The sequence below is a fragment of the Gouania willdenowi genome, chromosome 16, assembly GCF_900634775.1.
Source record: "Gouania willdenowi chromosome 16, fGouWil2.1, whole genome shotgun sequence".
Taxonomy (NCBI): Eukaryota; Metazoa; Chordata; class Actinopteri; order Blenniiformes; family Gobiesocidae; genus Gouania; species Gouania willdenowi.
The window spans coordinates 14,203,893-14,225,417 of record NC_041059.1 but is presented as its reverse complement, the minus strand read 5'-3'; the positions used below and the strand labels follow the sequence as shown (position 1 = coordinate 14,225,417).

Here is a 21,525-nt window from a genome sequence, read left to right as displayed (position 1 = left end):
TTAAGGTTTGGTTTTTAACACGGTTAAATTTTTTTGCAGCATTGGGAGCAAAAATTAGTCAAATGTTTTCCCAAATTTCCCAAATTGGACAAAATGATTGTTTTCCGGTAGTGAAGCTGGTAACTCCCTTTTTATGCAGCATGCTTGTGTGTGTCAAGGTCACTTTGCTTCATGTTCCAATATATATATAAAAAAAGTTGGTTTCATTTAACTGTGACTTTTTAATTTCTATTTTATAGAACATACCAATATTTTCATCTGAACCAGGTTTTCATTTATTTATTTATCTTAATTTATTGTTTTAAAATCCCCTTACTGAAAAATGTTATATTCCTAGCTGCTGCCTCTCAGTTTTTCTGACTTTATTCCCCTCAGTGTGATGATCTTTGTGTTGTAGGCTGAAAAATATGATTAAAATAACTCACATTCTGCTTAGAAAATAGGATGCGTCACTTTTTAATGCCAGAGCTTTCTATTGAATCTGCTGCCCCCTTGTGTCCATTTATTGCACATGCGCATTTTCTGCTAGAACAAAATACAGCCTACGTTGCATTTTTATCAGCAAAGGTCACCTTTAATCTTTCCAGGGTGAATTCCTCCATCATGAATGTGTTACAAAATGCACATAAGACAGAAAGAAGGCGGTATTCAGGAGCTAATGAGTAAATATCTAGTTTCACATAACAACAATATTACAGATTTAAATTGATTTACGGGAGATTACAGAGAGGTACAGAAACATCATCTTTAGGTCATATTAAAATTAAATGTATGTAGTCATCATGCGCATCAGGATAATGCAGTGGTTCTCAAATTGTGGGTGGAGGGCGAGAACGGTCACACCTTTTATTAGTCCAGTAAATGAACTTTATTGGTACTGTTCTCAAAATATGTGATTGTGTTTTGTTCTAATGAGTTCTGAAGAAGAACAACAGTAACAATTTGGACCTTTTTCACATTTTTGACTCATTTTGAATTTTCAAGAACCACTGGGTTATTATTGACAGGGTGCAGTGGGTGGAGCCTAAATTCTTTCCTCTCTCCTGGTTTTTCAGAGTAGACATGTTGGTGCTGTGGATGGTGATCACTTCTTCTCTCCCTTGTCGTTAAACTCCAGGAAGAAGTCATTGCAGGCCACAGTTAGAGCTCCAACCAGGATGATGAACTCGGTAAAGTCCACCTCCCCATCGTTGTTAGAGTCCAGGTCTCCCATCACCTTATCCACCGCCTCCTTGTCCTGGGCGTTCTGCATGTGTGAGGGCATCAAACAGTGATTATGATGGGATCAGTAAACAGCAGGTTGGAGAACAATAGTGAGGATGCAGGAGGCATCTATCTTCACTATTGTTATCCGTTTTTTCTTCCGTTGTCGTTAACTCCTTCTTGTCTGATTTTGACAAATAAGCTATCAAAAAATTCAGAAAGTTTATGCTTGTACTTTAATAATGTGTAACTTATGTTCAGCTCATACCTTCAACCCATTTCAACCTTTTTCAACTTTCTCATCCTTTTCAACCTTATTGCTAATGTTCAGCTATTGCTAGGTTAATGCTTAGCTAATGCTAAGTTGATGTTAATGATAGGCTGATGCTAATGCTAGGTTAATGCTATTGCTAGGCTAATGGTATTGGCAGTGTCCAATCCTTTCAAAGCATGCCCGCAACACGTCAATACCCGAGCCCGATTGTTTCGGATCCTTCCAACGCATGCGCGAAATGCGTCTCCATCCGGTCGGCCTATTTTACTGCAGTTTGTGTACTATTTAAAAGGTTGACACCCTGCTATTTAAAAAGAATTAGAAATGTACGTTGTGAGTGAATTCCGATTCATTTTGGTTTTTATCTTATTTTCTGTTTGGTTTTTGATTGTCAGTGTTGTGTATTGTGTTTTTATCCGTTTTTTTATAATAACAATTAAAAACACCACAATACGTTCACATTTTTAAATGTGTACTATTAAAATATTTAACAAATGTCGTATGGTCAGTTTACATTCAAATACCACGTCCCAGCAGCAGTCGTAAGGATTGCGAGTGAAGGAAGTGACGTAGTGTGCGTGCATGCGTTGAAAGGGTCCGCTCTGTGAAAGTATTGGGCACTGACAGGTATGCTAATGGTATGCTAAGCTATGCTAATGCCAACACTAGCTAACACTAATGCTAGCTAATGGGAATGTAAATTCATGCTAATGCTAGCTAATGCTAACGCTAAGCTAATGCGGTGGAAGCCTAACAAGGTAACCAAGGGATGAGAAACACATTAGAATGATAAGATAATTTGTGTGTGTGTGTGTGTGTGTGTGTGTGTGTGTGTGTGTGTGTGTGTGTATTTTACAGCCGATTTAGGACATGGGTCAAACTGACCCGTGATCATAAGAGATGCTAACAGAAAGCTAACACATGAGATATGGCGGTAGATTTGTGTCTTCATTATTCAACCAAAAAAAAAAAAAAATCACTTAAATAAAAAACCTATTCAATCAAAAAAGTTTACTTCATTAAAAAATAAATATTTTAAATCAAAGAAAAAAAAATTGTTCAAATGCAATTATTTGAGTCTCAAATATTTTTTTTTGCATTTGAACACTTTTTTCTGTGATTGAAAATATTTATGATTTAAGTGATTTTTTTTTATTTTTTTTTGATTGAATAATAAAGACACACATAAAGACTCCATAAAGAGATGGGGTTATTTATTAAAGGTTCAGTAATTGTAATCAATTGTAATTGAACTTTAGTAATTGAGAACATAATTGTATTTTACTTTCAGGGGTGAAAAAATGATAATTGTCATTTTAATTGTAATCAGAAAAATTGTTAGGTGCTGTAATCATAATTAAGTTGTAATTGCACATAGATAATTGAAGATGGAATTGTAATTGACCCCAACCCTGGTAAACAGGGAGCCTGATCATGTGTTAGTGTCTTACCCCCAGGTAGTTTCCCAGCTCTGTGGTCAGCATCTCTTTGAGCTCAACTTTGCTCAGTGTGTATTTGTCCCCTTCGTTTCCAGAGTACTTATGGAAGGTCTGGATCAACAGCTGCATGGCGTTCTCCAGGGTGGAGGGGTTCTCGGACTTGGGCATAGACATTCTGTGGAGGGGCAGAGTTGATATAGAAAACAGATGATGCTCTGATGAGGGAGGAGGAAAGTTCACTGCTCAAAACATCAGTCAGGGAAAGAAGGTCATCAAAAAGGTTAAGGTCAAAATAACAGTCAAAAAAGAGTACGTTTGTTCATAAACACATGCAGAGTAAGAGTCAGAGAATACATTTATTTATGTAATTTCTAAATTTCTCCCTTTTATTGTATGACTGTTAGTGTTTTTGTCAGTTTGCTTGTAGTTCTCTCTCTATTGCTGTTATGATAACGAGTGCATCCTTAATATTTTTTGCGAATATTTGCCATAAAATGTATTATCGGTTTTTCCACCGATATTGGAAAAATCAGTATATGCTGTTGTTTGAGACAACACGCAAAATGGCCCTTTTTTCCATTACTAAAGTTGAATAAGTTTTCCTAATTTGCACAGATGATGTTTATATACTGTACATCCAGTGGGGCATCACATTAAAAGTAGCATAACCTGTTATTTCCATGAATAGATATATTATGTGACCTAAAGTTAAGTTTGTAGGGAACTCTGCATAAATCGGTATCGGTAAATATCAGAAATCGAAAATATTGTGTCGGACAATATTGACAAAAAGGCCAAAATTAAACATCCCTATTAGTTTTAGCTTCGATAAGTATTTTCAGGGTAAAATGAAATGCTGTTTCAGGCAAATCTTTCATTAAAGGCTACAATGCCATCAGTTATTCAGCTATACACACTAATCCTCTGTATCAGTCTTATGACAGGGATTTTAAAAATAAAAAAAAATTGGGGGAGGAAAAACTCCAAAACAATACAGTGGCTCTGTGAGTCTATCCTCCACTGCCTCGAGGTTCTGATAAGATTTGGCCTGTGATAAACTGATCCTCAGTCACTGCAGTGAGCGCCCGGACCACAGCTGGACATGTGAGCCAGCGGATAAGAGTGAAACTCTAAGCTGGGTTGTGAAAACAGTCAGCGGAGGAGAGGAGATGTAACTGGGACACAAACATGCAACATGATCTGGCTTTTACTTTAGTTTCCCTGGAAAGCAGAAAGGACACGACAGGTGATTATTACCTCTGATCCACAATTACTTTTCTTCACTGTCACTCACACCTTACATCAATATAAAGATTTTTCATTTTTTTTAAAAAAATTTGCATCAATCATATTATGCATGGATCCTAAATGCATTTGTGTCATGTTGACCAACCATGTTGTAACAGAAAGTTTTATACATAAGGCTGACATTACGCTGTCATTAGCATGAATAAGGTGTCATGAAGGCTGTTATTAAGTGTTGTGACACTTTCTGTTAAACTATGACACTTTATGCTAAATATTACACTTTTCACTTAATTATGACACTTTTCGCTAAAATACTACACCTTTCACTAAATTATGACAGTTTTTGCTAAATTATGACACTTTTTGCAAAATTATGACATCTTTCAATAAATTATGACACTTTTCACTAAATGATTACACTTTTTTCTAAATTATTACACCTTTCATTAAATTATTACACTTTTTGCTAAATTATGACACTTTTCGCTAAATTATTACACATTTGGAGCTATGTTGGCATTTTTTTGGGTTAGGTGGAGGGATATAGTGGGGTTAGGTTTAGATAAAGGTTAGAGTTAGGCTTAGGTAAAGGTTAGGGTTAGGGTTAGAGTTAGGGTGAGGGGTTAAATTTAGGTAAAGGTTAGGTTTAGGGGTTTAGGTAACAAAGACTCAGGGATAGGGTAACGGACAAGATTTAATGACAGCCTTCATGACACCTTATTCACGCAAATGAAAGGTTTCATGTCATAATAATGACAGCGTAATGTCAGCTTTTTGTATAAAACTTCAAGTAAAGTGTTACTGAAAATTCTTTATAAACAACTTTATGTCTGATCACATCCAAATCTGCCTTCAGCTGTATGCAGAATGTCATTTATCCCTGTATAAATCTGTCCCCTGTAACCAAACATCCTGTCCTGGTTTCTTACCTGAATAGATGAGGAGTGCTGTCCTGCTGCTCAGGTGCAGAGAGTCAGAGAGGGAGAGAAGGTAATACCATGTGATGAGGAGGATGCGGACCACGGCGTCTTAAATACCCTCCTCACTGCTTCACCTCCCACCTCCCTCCATCCCTCTCTGCTTACATATCAGACACCTGCCATCTGCAAAGTAGACACCCAGAAAAGCCCACCTGCCTGTCATTACAGTGTTTGTCAAAAATGACAAAATCACCAAAGCACTAATGGTAACTGCTGCAAGACATTAACTAAATTAGATCACCCATAATATGACCACAACAAGTCACATGAGCCTGTGTGTTTAATTTAGTTCTCAGATGTCCACCTTGCATAGGTTGGAGTAACCTAGTCTGCATTATACAGTACTCATACTTTGAATATTACAGCAACAACCGACCAAGCTACTGTCACAACTTGCTAGTGTGTGTGTGTGTGTGTGTGTGACAGTGGATTATCCTGCTTCACTGTTGTGCAATCATGTAGAATCTCATGTGAAAACAATATGCAGCAGGGCGTGCTTAAATAAACACCGTGCCAGGATGAAGTCAGACGCCTTAATAACACCTCGGCTTCATGAGGAGTGGTGTGGACTGTGGAGAGCAGCTCATGTCTGACAGTATATCCAAAGGATCAGAGAAGCACTGATGAATGGAGCAGTCAGAGCTGAGAAATCCTCACACAAAGGAAAACACACACGCACACACACTACATGAGAAAATACTCCATCTCAAAGAGCACATTCTATTAAAAACAGAACAATTCCTACTCTTTGTTTCACACGTTCTGCAGACTTTAGTTGTGTAACAATATTTATAATATCATACACAGTCCAACTACTTTAATTAGAATATAAGGCTTAAAAAAATGGCGCAAAACAACAAAAACATCCTTTAAATGAACTTATATTTCTTCTGTTTGCTTGCCCTGACAATCGACATGTTACAGTATATTGTGTCAGTGAGTGGGGTCGCACTGTGTGTGTGTGTGCATGTTGCGTGCACAAAACGTGTGCATGTATAGTGTTGCAGAGTGGAGGACGGTGCACAATAGGAGTCGAATAGTGTATGTCCGGATCTGGTTGCAAAAGCTGCAGCAGCATCTAAAGGATGCTGATTTGAAGCAGTCGGAGGGATGTCACGGCTATATTTAGCAGGTTTGGCGACGAAGGGAGCAGGTATCCATGTGTTTACTGCTATTGGGACAGTGTTGATCTCTGAGAATGGAAAATATAGTGTCAAATATTATCAGTAATAACATCCTTATTATCAGCCCACATTCCTGCAGGGTAGATACATGACAAAACAAAAAAGCAAAAACTCCAATAGCTAAATAACCAAGAAACCATTAAACTTCTACCTTTATCAATAAGATAATTAATCATTATAGAAGAGACGTGGGCAACAGGCGGCCTGTAGTCCACAGCCCGGGGGCTAATTTTTCGCGGACCCAAAGTAAACTTACATTAAGCCTGTACTGCGAAGCTGGATTACTTCCTATCGTGTTAACTTCCAGGATTTATACAGGTGTCCTATACTACCCGGCTAAATCACCATGGTAACTTAGGCTGAACGACTTGCCTGGTCGGGACCAGATTTTGTTCTGGCTAAGATATGAGAGAGTACTAAAGTCCCACCACCTGACCAATCATTTCTCTTGAAAAATGACCATCCCATTGTTAGAAGATACTGGTTGGTGCGGATCTGACAGCTGTGCTTAGGAAATAAAGATGATTAATGATTAAATGAAAGAATTGCATTTAGCCATTTAACCAAAAGAATGAAGGATCCTTTAGAAAATGGATATACTTACATCTGATAGACTTATGAAACTGATGAAACCTGCGTTGGGCGCTCTCATATCGCGGACGGATCAAGTCATTCATTAGTATATGCACTATGGTGACACAGATAGTCTCAGCAGGAACATACTATAGTGAAACAATGCGCTCTCATTTCAGTGTGTGTGATAAAGGAGGAGAATAGAAACACGTCTGTGCTGTAATAAAGTGAAACTGATCAGAGCGCTGTCTGTTTATCATCCCACTTATTTATTTATTTAATCAGTTTATTTCCCATGGATTAATACAGTGTTGTATAATCTCATGCTTTTACGCATTAACAGTGTTGGCAGCTTCCTGCCTGCATTCCTTCCTTCCTGCTTTTTCTGCAGCAACAGTGTTGTTTTAGGTCTGAATAATGGATTTTAATTCTTCATATTTTTAAAGACCCCGCAACCGTAGAATAGGACAAAGCGGGTCTAAACAAGGACGGACGGATATTTTAAAGAATTATTCCTTAATTGCTCTACACCAGTGTTTCTCCGTAACCGTGTTTGTGATTGGTCTGACGCTGCAATCTCCACCCTTATTACAGGAGCGTGCACGTAACCAGGCTGAAATCACCTGGCTTAAGTGAACATGTTTATATCCTGTTTCATAGTACAGCTGCTCTGTGACAGAGAATGTTTGGTTAGGTGAAGAGACGAAGAGATATCCTGGATATACTCCAGCAACAACAACAACAAATACACACAAACGTTTTACTCTAACAAACAAACAAAATTACAGAGTATTACATAATGGCTAACAAAAACAAATACAACATCAAAAACTACATAAAGCTTCTCCAAAACAAAAACAACACACCAAAAGAGAGAAAATATCCAAAATGACTCCAAACATAAACAAAACGACAACACACACAAAAAAGACCAGAAAAAAAAAAAAAAAAAAAAAAAACGACACCATAACACAAAAATCCTTTTGTTCTTTCCTGTATTTATGCTTAGCTCGGTCATTATTCTGAATACTGACATGAATGTTTATAATCTGACTCTCAGATCAGCTGTGATGAAAATTATCCATTTCTGCTATTGATGATATGCTTGCAACTAACATGTTAATAACTTCCCATTGAGCTGATGTATTGGTAAAATATGTTTTCATTAAATACTGACAAAATGAGTTTAAAAAGAACTGCTGCCGTTGATTCTTTAAGGTTGATCTATGTGTTTGTCACTTAAACACCAAGTAAAACAACAACTTCAAAATGTAGTAGTTTTGTATAAAGCTTTTATTCTTAAAATATAATGATAACATTTGTAGATTTGGCGTTTTCATTTTGCGGCACAGTCCTTCAATGTGTGTTGGCAGTGGAAATCAATGCAGCATGAACACAACAGATGAAAAGCTGTACTTTAGAGGGTCGTGAAGGGGCTAAATTCACCCAGAAGCAAACGCGAGACGGACATCGTTGGAAAGAGGGACGAAAAGAGCCAGAACACCAGGATTTCTGAGGCTTCTATCAATCGCTTTGTGCGGCTGCTGCAGTCTTCCTGTCACTCATGCTTTGGGCCAAGTAGCCGACGAGAGTGAGGTATTCCCCGAAGCTGACCTTTCCGTCAGCGTTGGCATCCAATCCCTGCTGCATCTCCTTTACTTTGTCAGCACTATTTGCATCCTAAGTACACACAAAAGCAGAATTAGTGTGTTCAGGCAACATTCTGATACATTTGATGGTCAAATCCTCACCTCCAGGATGCTGCTGAACTGTTTCTCCACCAGATTTTTAAAGCCTTTACTATCCAGATTCTCCTTCCCTTTGGAGGAACTGATAAAAGTTGTCACCAGGGTCTTAATAGCAGACTCCATGTTCCTGTGCAAGAGTGCGTTACATTAAAAAGACAAAACAGAGAAGAACAAAGATAAAGTGATATCTTAGACATGCAGACACTCTGACATTGTGCCAATGGGAGTGTTTTATAGCAATCCCATTTCAATATGCTACATTACAGGGTGTGATAAAAATAATTAGTGAGGATAGTGCAAGGTAATACAAATGCTTGGTTAGTGCTAATGCTAGAGTAATGCTATTGTTATGCTAATGCTAGGTTAATACAAATGCTAAGTTTGTGTTAATGCTAGGCTAATGCTATTGTTAGGTTAATATTATTGCTAGATTAATGCTATTGCTAGGCAAATGCAAGGTTAAAACAAATGCTAGGTTCGTGCTAATGTGAGGCTAATGCTATTGTTAGGCTAATGCTGATGCTAGGTTTTTGCTATTGCTAGGCTAATGCTAGGTTAGTGTTAATGCTAGGCTAATACTAATGCTAGGTTAATATTAATGCTAGGCTACTGCAATGCCAATGCTAATGCTATGCTAATGCCAGGTTAATGCTAATGCTAGCTAATGTTAATGTTTTAAATGAACCCAGCAAGTGTCACTCAACCATATTATGGCCCCATTTTAATAACATAACATTTACAGTTATCTCTCATCAAGGTCTTCATAAAACAAACAAATGATGTCAGCCCATGAGTGGAAGAGAAACAGAAGCAGTGATGGGGGCTTCACTCTGAAGGTAAACACAATGGAAGCTGTGATCTCTGACGGAGGACATCTGATCCCAAACAGCAAACTGCAGGCTGTGAGTTCAGATTACGGCCTAATGCCCGTCTGCTGTGGCACAGATCCACTCATACACAGGAACACATGGCATCCTGCAGTGAGCTCCAAAACATCTCTTCATCAGACCAAAAACTCTGAACTTTAATTTCAATCTGCACTCTGAAGACTGGAGACACTTTTATATTGCGTTAAAAATAAGGCAGAAAGATAATAAATAAGGAATACGTCTGCATCTCATCTCCATGTGCATGTTCTGTAACAGAAATTACTAAAAGTAAAGCACATAAAGTCACTAAATATTGAGTGTTGATTGAATAGATCCAAATCACTGATGGCAAAGGTCAGCTTCAAAGGTTTAGAGGAATTGAAGATCTTTTTGGGACAGCTATGCATGTTTTATTATTATTATTATTATTATTATTATTATTATTATTATTATTTAGTTTTTCAATTGAATAAATACATTTATTTTAATGCATAACTGTGACCACCACCAGCTCTCCCTAAGGAAGGGTTGAAAAAAGGTTATGAAAAGAGAGGGCAGTGTTACACCTGTGAGGGGGAAAGGAACAGGGAAGAGGAAGTCAGGGTAGGACAATGGAAGGGGTAGGGGAGAGTTGACTATTTAAAGTCGAGAGTGCAATGTGATGTTACATTTGGACCTACTGTACCATTATTAATAGTGATAGAAATGTGAATGGCCATGATACCATGATCAGGATCACTGATGCAGATAACTAACTAATATCTGGCAAAGAGGATTTTTAGCTCTTTGGGGGAGGTGCAAGGGCCTACACCATGATAAGTTTTTTGCCCTCTCTGGTCCTAAGAGTAATGATGGGATGCATTCATCCAATCGGTGTCAGTTCTAACAAACTGGGACAGCTGTCTCTCTCTGTCACACATGTCTCGGAAATTCCACTTAGGCTATTTTAGTAACACTTTGCTCTGCTTATAATAAATATCTGCTGAGCAGATGTCCTGTGGTGAAAAATCCCACTACTGAGTAATCTTAATTCTTTTTGAATGCTGAGTGTTGATTGCGGGCATCTTTGGGGAAAACATGGAACAGGAAAAGGAAGGCAGGGCTGACTCACAGCTGCGGGAAAGTATCGGAATAACTACAGGAGCCGTCACATTCTTCAACTCTGGTTTTACGTGGAGCAGCAGAAGCACTCAGCTTGTCAGAAACTATTGCATAAAGCAGCTGTCAAGCTCTGCTCTATACGGTCACACTATTATGTTGACAAAAAAAAATCCATTCAAGAATTCTTCCTTTGTCTCACCACTTTATCTCAGTCAGTATCTCAGGAGCGCATGACCATCACAAGGCTGACACACACACACACACACACACACACACACACACACACACACACACACACACACACACACACACACACACACACACACACACACACACACACACACACATTCATAATCAAAGTAAATTCAGACTCTAATGAGTCATTCATTCTGTAAACTGAGAGGAAAAATCATGTGAACTTCATTCATTCAAAGCCTGGCCTGGGTTTGATCAAAACCAAAATCTTTTCTGCTTTCTTGCAAAACCTAAAGTGCCTCACTACAATTATATTGACTTAGAACTTTTGTCATAGTTTAACTTATCCACCAGACGACAGCAGTACAAAGACTACAATTTTGATTAAAGTGCAAACAGGAGCTCTAAAAGAGTCAAAAGCAACACTAACACTCAAAGTCATTTTGACACTTTGAGATTTTAGGCGGGAAAATTAGCACTTTCAAAAATAATTTCCCCAAGTTTGTACTTTACACGACACATAAATGATACATAAAGTATGTAAGGTGCCGACAGTTTTTAGGACAGATATCAGTTCCTGCAAGATTTTGTCTCTTAAATTTCATTGATTTTGTGACTTGTTTTTTTTTTTAATGCATAATCATTTCAGTAAAACTGAGTTCTTTGAACAATTTGATATATAAAATGAGTGCAGTCACAAATAATGATAAAAGCATCGGAAAACTGCGATCCTCAAAATACTGCGGAGTGTCATTGAAGTTGTGTATTTAGAAGGGCTGAGATACAGTATGTGCAACTGAATTATTTGGTAATTTAGACATTGATTCATATTTTTCTCCTGTGGGCTGAATTGAATGGTCAACACAGTGGTTCCCAAACGGTGTGATTTTGTGACAACCACACATTATTGAAATATACATGCACAAAAATAATTATTTTTTTAATCTACTACTTTGTATGCACTCATTTCATAAAACAGAGGCAAACTCTATACCTTAATTTTTTGAAAGTGTCTATTTGTACGGTTGCCGTACGGACAACACCTGGTGCTATTGTTATGGTTACCGAAGTATAAGTACGTAGCGGGTTAGGGTTAGAGGGTTAGGTTTAGGTTTAGGGCTCGGTTTAGGTTTAGGGTTAGGGTTAGAGGGTTAGGTTTAGGTTTATGGCTCGGTTTTGGTTTAGGTTTAGGTTTAGGGTTAGGGTTAGGCACATTTACAGATATTTGTACATGATATGAGTGAAAACACGTGTTATAAAGGCTATTTTGCACAATAGGTGTGCCTTCAGATTTTGACTTGTCTTTTGTTTGGTAACCACTGGTCTAACTGGTCAGATTTTGCCCCTGGGCCTTGAGTCTGACACATGTGCTCTAAGTGGAATTACTGCAACTAAGCGAGTTTCCACTCCACACTCAAAAGACACATTTTAATTTTATTGTTTCAACGTGTTTATAACTGCCTGTCTGCCTGTCTGATGTCTGATGGATAACAGTGTGTACTTTTATGACTGTTGGTTGTAAACAACACAATGGGAAAGTTACAATGAGATCATCCTCAGATTAAAGGCCCACAGACGACACTAAAGGGTGTGGTCGCCACATGTGCAGAACAAAATCTGCTCAAACAAAGAAAATATTTTTTTTTCTCTTCTAGGATCTGCTTTAGTTGCTCACAGTGAAGTAGAAATCCCAAACAGCTGCTCATAGAGAGCAGGAGATGAGTATAAAGTAGATAAGTATCGCAGCAGCTTCAGGATTTACAGTGTGTACTGGTACTGGATGCCCAGAACGGATAATGTACTGGTACTGGATGCCCAGAATGGATAATGATGATGGCTTCCTCTAGTGATGTTTTCAGAGTAACAGTAGAAGCTGGTAAATCTCCCATCTGACATGGGTGTCACACTTCACTGCCCACGTCGTGCAACTTCCCCCAGCACACACACACGAACAGGGACACACACGCACGCACCAATTAGGGCTTCTTGAGCATTAACCTAATTAGTGGCTGAATGAGAGCAAGCATCCAAACCCAGGCTTGAGTTTCATGTCTCCATGCCATCACACACTCACATGCATTGCATGCACCAAAAACGTCTCTAGCTTTCAATAAGCATCTGTCAACAACAGCATGCTGCTCATCATTATTTAATAATGAACTATTATTGCCCCAAACACCTTCCAGATATCATTCACAGGTCCAGCAGCAGCTGACCATAGTGTCTCTGTGCAATCACACGTGTTCAGGTCATCCATCAAACAGCCTGGCAGGCCACCATCCATTAGTGTCCCTCCCCAGTGTAATGACATGAACTTGAAACCAATAAGTCTTCAGTCAGACATGAAAATATCAGGTCAGGACACACGGTTATAGGAGTGATCAGAAGGAGACGCAGCATTAGCTCAAAGTCCACAGTGACCTCTCACCATCGCTCGGCCTCACATGAAATAAGCAACAAAGTCTGTGATTAGCAGCACTCGCTTTTCAAATTTGTCGTCAACTTTTTTGAGATTTCTTTGTGGTATTTTAGAGAATTTTAAACAGCAGCAACGCTTCAATCTGAAGATGCAAAAAGACATAATTTGATGAGAAATTGACATTGAAATTTGAGACGAATAAACTAACATGAAGTAACCACGACAACCAGACTCAGAAATCTCAGCTCTCAGCTAAAACTAAATAGGGAGGGACCAAAAACTATCAAGAAACCCATCTTACCTCATTTTTGTACTATTACTTTATGTCCTCAGTTTACATTGTATTTATTGTTTCTTCCTTGCACTGTTACTGGAGTTGGCTTTTTTAATCTCATCGTACATGTGTACAGTGACAATGAAGGCATTCCATTCTTCTATTCGCTGGGTTATGAATTAATGACCTGAAAACTAACAGTCTCTATTTTTAAACATCTTTAGACATCCAAATTTAAAAACTGACTACCAAACATATATCACAAATGAAGGAGCAATAATGAAAATACATAGATTTGTTCCTTACACTTCCTAAAATCTGTCATTTCATTCCATCCAATTAAAATAATGGCCATCATCTGACCCACAATCTGGAAACTTCTGCATTTAAACGAAAGGAAGTAGCAATTATTCTACATACGCTTGCTTTAAGTGTGTACTCAACAACAGTAATACACTTCTACTTGTTGTTGTAACAATAGAGCATAAAAAAAACAAACACTAACAGACCCAAATGAAAATAGGAATAACTGGCTTCATTACAGATTAGCCGCTCACTAACGCTATATGTTTGCTATCACACAGGAAGGTGTGTTACAGGAATAAGTTACTTTCATCCAATTATTTCCCCAATTTCGACCGAGAGCTTTTCCCTCAGATCACATGATTAATGAATCTGCCACATAGTTTCATTGTGTTAATTTAACTGTACATGGATATGACCAAGCAGCCTCAGAAAGATATATATATATATATACTTCCATCAATATTCTATACTCTCTTATCCTGCAGTCTGAGTCCACGAAGAGCTATAAATTATAAAGTCATTTGCAACTGCTACTGGGACCATGAGCCTATCCAGGTTGGGTACAGCTGTGGTTCTCAACCTTTTCAACCTGCAACCCCCAAAATAAAGATGCCAGAGACCCCCACTGTACCTGAAGATGTTTGAACACAGACATGAACATTGAAGAACAGTCGTGTGGAGACAGGGTCATCTATAAGGGGAGAGCTTTTCGGGGTCCATCCATAAAGTCGGCAAATGATGGTCCATTGTTCTATGAATCTGTGATAACCACGTTTAATTATTTATCTAATTAAAGTCCACTGTTATCCAGGAAGTTTATTATTATTTATGTTCTAGTATATAGTCATCTTAAGGATGGAAATCCTTGTTTTAATCAGAAATGAAATAGGTTAAAAGTGACCAGAAAACGGTGGAAAAGGTGTTGAATCGGGGGTCAATATTGGAACAGTTAGTTTAAACTGGCAAATAATGGGCATGACAATTTGTGAATGTGGTTAAATTGGAAAAAAAAAAAAAAAAAAAACAAGCTTGAAATATGGTCAAAATAGGTTAAAAGTGACAATAATAGGTCAACATGTGCGACATGTGCCAAAGATGTCTTGAAAGTAAAAAAAAACAAATGTGCAGAAAAGGAATTGAAATTTGATGAGAAGTGGCAGAAATGGGAGTAATGTAGCAAAAATACAGTAAAAGGTGCAAAAAAAAAAGTGACATTGCAAGTTTGGTGTAGTTGCAGAAAAAGGCTAATTTTAAGCAAAAATTGGCTCAAATTGTTAAAAAAAAACATAATATTGTTAATTTTTTTGAAGGCATCTGACGACCCCAAGGTTGAGAACCATGGGTTTAGAGGACACCAGTCCATCCCAGAGTTAAATCACAGATACTTACTGTTATGTTTAACTCATTAAAATCATTTTCATTGTTAATGTATCCAAACAAAGATGAGTTTGGAGTCTTTTTTTTCCCCCTCAAAGAAACTCTATGAAAGCTACAGATGCTCATCGAGAACATGGAACATAACTGACCACACCTTAAAAATACATTCATATATAAATTAATTAAACAAGATGGAAAAATGGATCAATAACTTTTGTAAATCGGTTTGACAGCTTATTATTCAAACACATTGTGTTTAAATTGAGTAACAGGTTACAGGTTGGAACAGTATATGATCCTCTGAGATGTTTATGCCTCAGGTGGAACTGACTCACTTCCTCTTTGTTCATGACACGCTGTTTCTCATGCTCGTCCTTACATACACTATACACTACGACAGTTTCACTGCTGATGGACATCGAACCGTTTCAGGAAAAATGATAGACAGAAGTCCGGACTCACGGAGCATATGACGCGCCATGCGTAACGGAGATGTCCCACATTTACATCTGGCTCTGATCCTGACACACGCACATAAATAAATAACACGATGGGAGACTCCGGTTTCCCTGGAAGTGTAAACGCACTGGAGTTGGATTACAACAAAAAAAAAAAAAAAAAGAAGTAGAAGAACCCGATCCTTCCCCCCATCGGACCCACAACAGAACGCATACAACATTCATGACCCTGTGAAGAAGAAAATCCAGGATACAAAAAAAAGCAACTGTTTTCCAACATTATCTAAATAAAAAAAAAAGAGCTTTAAAAGTATATTGTGCAGCTAGACTAACCTTAGCAACAGGGAGCAGATCTTGCAGTGTGTCAGGTCCTCCTCTCCAGGCTCAGACTAATGGAAGCTCGGCATATCTTTTCCGTGATTTAACTTCTCTCACTCCAGCCAATTTTTTTTCTCTGTCTTAGGGCGTGTGCTGGGAGAGCAGGAATGTAGAAAGAGGCGCAGCTTGAGCCACTCTTCACTTTTCAGACACATTTTCTAACAAACATTTCCATCTGTGCAGCAGCAAAACACCACATTTAGATCATGTCTTTAACACCTCTGTCATTTATTACCACTACAATTACATCTAAATACGTTTTTATTCCACTCACAGTTACAACACAAAACTCTCTCTCTCTCTGACTTTTTTTTTTTTTTTTTTTTTTTTTACCTAGTAGAGTTCAACCACACCCTGAAACTGGAGCATAAGACACATTCAAGCATAGACAAAGTACACAAATGAAACACAGGAGAGCTGGGAACACACACACACACACACACACACACACTTTATACCACAATTATGCTCTGTTCAGACTAAAAATGGCCACAACTCTAACTGTAATACAATACATACAGTATGTACTTATCTTATACATTCATATTTAATGAGATTTTGTCCTGTCACTCCTAATAACGCCACACCTCTGTGTCCTCCTGGGGGGGGAGGGGAGGGGGGAGGGGGGGTGATGTGTTTCAGGTGTAAGAGGAGCCAAGAATTTGTACACACACACACACACCCACACACACACACTCACACACATTCTCATTCTAAAAAAGCATGTTGGTCCTTGCTTGCAGTTAGATGTGTGTGTGTGTGTGTGTGTGTGTGTGTGTGTGTGTGTGTGTGTGTGTGTGTGTGTGTGTGTGTGTGTGTGTGTGTGTGTGTGAATCAGCTTGCATTGGGATTCATCTGTTCTCAGTAGTGTCTTGTGACAAAGTGACTCAGTGAGGAAGTTGTGGGGGAAAAAAAGCAAGAAGAAGTACAAATGTTATGGGGTAATATTATAATAATAGTCCATTGACATGATGTCTTTGTGTTGCTGGTTTTTCTGATTTTCTGAAAGGCAACAGAGTATCTAAGGAGGACAAAGATGTGAGTGAAATCTGCTTAAATGGCTAATATTACAGTATTGTTTATAAAGCTGCAGCAAAAGTGAAGAAATCCCACTAAAAAATGATCTTTAAAGCAGCCTCATGTTTTGCAGGCTTCTGAGTACGAATGTGTTTGTTGGAAGAGGTGAGAACCTCAGTGTCATCACCACTGGTTCACTACCAGCTAAGTAGAATCCATGACTCTGTCTCCATCTAGTGGCCCCAGTGATGAAGACTTTAGAAAACGCCTCTATGGAAATTTCCACAGTTGGATTGAGTAGGTTTGTGTCCCCTGTGAGGCCTCAGGAACTGCTACTTTCTATCACTGTTCCACACCAAAGGAAGACTCCCAGATAGAGGTTTCTCATAACAATGTATAAAGTTTTTGTTACCTCTACCTTCCCAGTTCTTTGATGATCAGCTTCAAGGAAAGACGACAAGGGTATTGTTAATTATCTTTTATTCTAAGTTAGTCACAAGTAAAATCTTACAACCAATCGGCCCCTACACACGCACGCAGGTGGTAGGAAGCTGGGAAAATTCTGGGCTGAGAAAGGCATGCTGCGCTCCATGCTGCCAGTTAAAGGTGCAGTCTGCAACTTTTATAAAAGTGACTTTTTGTCATATTTGCTAAAGCTGTCACTATGTATGGACAGCTTTACATTAAACTAGTAGTTTGTGTGAAAAAAACAGACTCATTGAGTCCCCCCCTGCTGCTCCTGCAGCCTTTGGCAGATTGCCAGAATGCACCACGACCGAGTAAAGAGAACCAATCAGAGCCAGGATTGTGTTCGATGCTGTTGCTCACAGTCCCCGCCCCTTTCCTGGGCTGGAGCGCCTTCTTTTTTACAGTGTATGGTCTGGAGGAGTAGAAGATGGAATTAGTGACTTTTCTGCTTGAAAGGTAATTACTGCTGCTTGATTTACATTATGTTTGATTTGTAATTGTTAGACTAGAACTGTGTAGTGTATGTGTTGTTTGTGTGCGCGCAGCAGCCTCCGTGTGGCTGCTGTAAGTGACACTGTGTTGTTGCTGCTGCTGCTGAGGTGTGTGCACATAGAGAGAAGCGCTGCAGTAATGTGCTTTTAACAGAGCATGTTGTATTACTGTGATGTTGCTGTCGAACTAACATTAGCTTGTTAGCTTGAGCAGGGAGGGAGGGGGAGAGATGGAATCTGAGAGTTGCGGACTGCACCTTTAACAGGCTCCATACCAACTTTAAGCAGTACAGATAAGCACCGAACCCCAGCGTGCTGCTGGTGATTGGCTGGCTGATGCTTTGGCTTACCATCATGTAAACCAGGGTGTTGATACAGCAACCCCCAGAGCAAAGCAAAGCAAAGGAACAATGGAAGATCACACTATGTGATACTCAGGTGTCAAGACTGGGACCTAATGTCCCTAAAAATCCCTCAACCCCCTGTTGGGGTGGCTCCTACGTCACCCCACAAAACTGGCGTAGACAACTCATGTGATAAGAAATGAAGAAGTTGTTTACAAATGAAAACTGCTTTGTACAATAAGTCATGTGGAGCTTTGCCTTCACTGGGTTTCTTATCCCAGATCAAGTCTACAAGCAGCAGTTGTGAGAATAATTGTACACATATTTTTAAAAACATAACATCGTTCGACAAAGGAAATAGATTGAAACATGTATCCAACACATTATCACAGTATCATTAAAGGAGATGTACAACAAGAAAACTCAAGTGAAATGTAAGTGAGTCATTTGGGGGATTTTCACATTCTGTAGGACAAGTAATGATGTTGGAGCTTTTATCAGTGTCTGTGTTGGAGTGTTTGCTATTGAATGGTTATGTTTCAGGATTTTGTATTTTAATGATGCACCAGCAGAACTTTAATTCCCCGAACCCAAAGTTAATCAGATCTCAGTTTGAGACCCACTGTTTTCAACATAGCATATCTAAGTCATTAAGTCAATGCTACATCTGTCAGTACATGCCTTTTTTTTGTTGTTGTTGTTGTTTCATCTCTAAATTTAAGGATTGAAATGTCAGCAAAGTTTCTTGTGATGAAATTTGTTGAGTTTTTAAAACATATCACGGCATATCTTTTCCATGATTTAACATATCATCATTCTTTATGAACTGCCATGTTTTGGGATGAACAATAAGAGATGTAACGTTTTCATGGAAAGCTTTACGCATGTGCAGGTGTTTATGCCACATTTCCTCAAAAAAATTAATAAATGTTGTCACCACAAAAAAGTTAATTAAATATGTGTCCGCTGACAAAGAAAGGAGGTTGTGTAGTTGCTGGATAACTTACAGTCATGAGGCAACAAGTTCACCCTGTGACACACATCACGCACAATGCATGACTTACTTGTTTGCTTCAGTTTTTCAGTCACGCACACACATGAAATGTCCAGGCGAATACACATATAAAACAATATCCAATTATAGTCTTAGAAAGGGCACTATTTCTTTACAAATAAGAACAAAATATTCAACTAATAAGCAAAAATGTGCTTTGTGTACTGATTTATGAACAAACTTTAACTAAAGTTTGTTAATTCTATTTTGGTCAAATCAAACAGTCCACCAATGAAAAAATGGTAAAACCAGTGATCTGGAACTAAACTAACAGGGATAATAATACTGTCAGAACTACATGGTGTGATTTGTTGACCCCTTACAAAAAATCCCCTAAAGGTAAGGGTTTAGGGATGAGGGTTTAGAGATGAGGGATTAGGGTTTAAGGATAAGGGATTAGGGTCAAGGGTTTGGGAATTAGGGTTTAAGACTAAGGGTATAGGAATGAGGGATTGGGGTTTCAGGATGAAGGTTTAGGGATGAGGATATAGGAATAAGGGTATGATGAGGGATTGGGGTTTGGGATTAGCGATTAGGGTTTAGGTACGAGGGATAGGGGTTTAGGGATGAGGGATTAGTGTTTAGGGATGGGGGTTTAGGGATGAGGGATTAGGATTTAGGGATGCAGGTTTAGGGATAAGGGGTAGGGATGAGGGTTTAGGGATTAGGTTATAGGGAGGACGGTTTAGGGATTGGGGATTAGGTTATAGGGAGGAGGGTTTAGGGATTGGGTTATAAGGATGAGGGTTTAGGGATTTGGGACCAGGTTTTAGGGATGAGGGTTTAGACATTGGGTTTTAGGGATTAGGGTTTAGGGATGAGGGATAAACAGGATCGAAATGCTGCTGAGAGCAGCAGTATAAGTAATGGCATCATGCCATGACCCTCTGGGGTCACAGATTTTGATGATCAAGTTTCAGTAAACAAAAGAGTTTTACATCGACTTTCTTTTTTTTTTTTTTATCTTTTACTGATTTTTAGAGAAACCCAAAGCAGCACAAGTTGTTATTTTGACTGAAAAAGCTGCTAAATGATCCTGAAGACTGAAAGGGGCGATTGGCGTCATTTCAACACGGCGGCACACAGGGTAAAGCCCCAGTTTTAAAAGTTAATAAAACGAATGTGGTGCAATATAATGCATTTTTGTTAGGCATAGATCTTCTAATAAGGACATTTCAAAGGTTTTAGGCCACATTTGTAAAAACAATGGAGAATCCATTTAAACTGTGTGATGACACAAATGTACTTCCATTGTTAAAGCTGTTTCTTGGGTAAATACTAATAGCTACTTTGGCTGTTTGATAGAAGCATGAGGTCAGACTCTTGCTGTTGCTTGTCAGGTATCTTATAGCTACAATATAATAATAAAGACTTCAACTAATTATTAACCTGCACTCTGTATAGCACATGCCAAACGTCAAACTCAAGGCCCAGGGGCCAAATTTGGCCCTTTATTATGGCATCTATTTTGGTCCGCAAATTAAAGTAAATATAACAGAGAAAACTTGAATCATTGTGTAAATGACCAACTAATTCACTCGTAGATATTTCAGCCCCTCCAAATACAAGGAAAATCTACAGTATTTGAAGAACTCAGTATTTTCTGTGCTTGGATCACATTATGGTCGTCATTTTTGCTCTCAAATTGTAAAAAAAAAAATTAATTAATTTTTCCATAATCCTGCATTTTTTCTCAAATTAGTCCACAAAATTAATAGGAACAAGTACAAATTAGCCACAAAATCTTTTTTAGGAATAACTGTCCAGGGACTGATATCTGTCACTTAATCGTTGCTTGAATAGAATATTGTCAGTGCCTTACATACCTTACTTAAAATGTATTTGTGGAATTGCAAACTAGGGCACAATAATGTTGAAATTGCTCATTCTGCTGCCTAAAATCTGCAACCCACTTGATATCATTTTACGCTGTATTTGGCCCATGAACTCGGAGTTTGACACTGCAGCTCTACAGGAATAGATTACTTTAAGTAGCAAACGCTGACATTTGGAGTTAATGGTTAACCATTTTTCAATGTGTTCAGTTTTTACTACTTTGTTCAGTTTACTCCAATGTATGGCAAACTTTTTACTTTAAGTGTTACAACATATAAGCCATAATACG

The 21,525-nt window shown here is 38.4% G+C and overlaps 2 protein-coding genes across 2 annotated transcripts; both read right to left on the bottom strand.

Annotated features, from left to right (window-relative positions):
* Positions 1-565: 565 nt before the first annotated feature.
* s100t (S100 calcium binding protein T) lies at positions 566-5,899 on the bottom strand. Its single transcript, XM_028471601.1, has 3 exons — positions 5,094-5,899; positions 2,929-3,091; positions 566-1,246 (listed from the first exon to the last, which is right to left on the bottom strand). Exons 2-3 carry the CDS (start codon positions 3,088-3,090, stop codon positions 1,085-1,087), a joined length of 324 nt encoding a protein of 107 aa, XP_028327402.1. The 5' UTR covers position 3,091; positions 5,094-5,899; the 3' UTR covers positions 566-1,084.
* A 2,277-nt stretch (positions 5,900-8,176) lies between these two features.
* Positions 8,177-16,136, bottom strand: LOC114478600 (protein S100-A16). Its single transcript, XM_028471772.1, has 3 exons — positions 15,982-16,136; positions 8,653-8,776; positions 8,177-8,581 (listed from the first exon to the last, which is right to left on the bottom strand). Exons 2-3 carry the CDS (start codon positions 8,770-8,772, stop codon positions 8,426-8,428), a joined length of 276 nt encoding a protein of 91 aa, XP_028327573.1. The 5' UTR covers positions 8,773-8,776; positions 15,982-16,136; the 3' UTR covers positions 8,177-8,425.
* Positions 16,137-21,525: the final 5,389 nt, after the last annotated feature.

Coding starts and splice junctions, on each gene's coding strand:
- s100t (XM_028471601.1), bottom strand. CDS start 3,090: ATGTCTATGCCCAAGTCCGAGAACCCCTCCACCCTGGAGAACGCCATG. Junction 1,247..2,928: donor AGCTGGGAAACTACCTGGGG/GTAAGACACTAA, acceptor TCACACATGCAG/AACGCCCAGGACAAGGAGGC.
- LOC114478600 (XM_028471772.1), bottom strand. CDS start 8,772: ATGGAGTCTGCTATTAAGACCCTGGTGACAACTTTTATCAGTTCCTCC. Junction 8,582..8,652: donor AGTTCAGCAGCATCCTGGAG/GTGAGGATTTGA, acceptor GTGTGTACTTAG/GATGCAAATAGTGCTGACAA.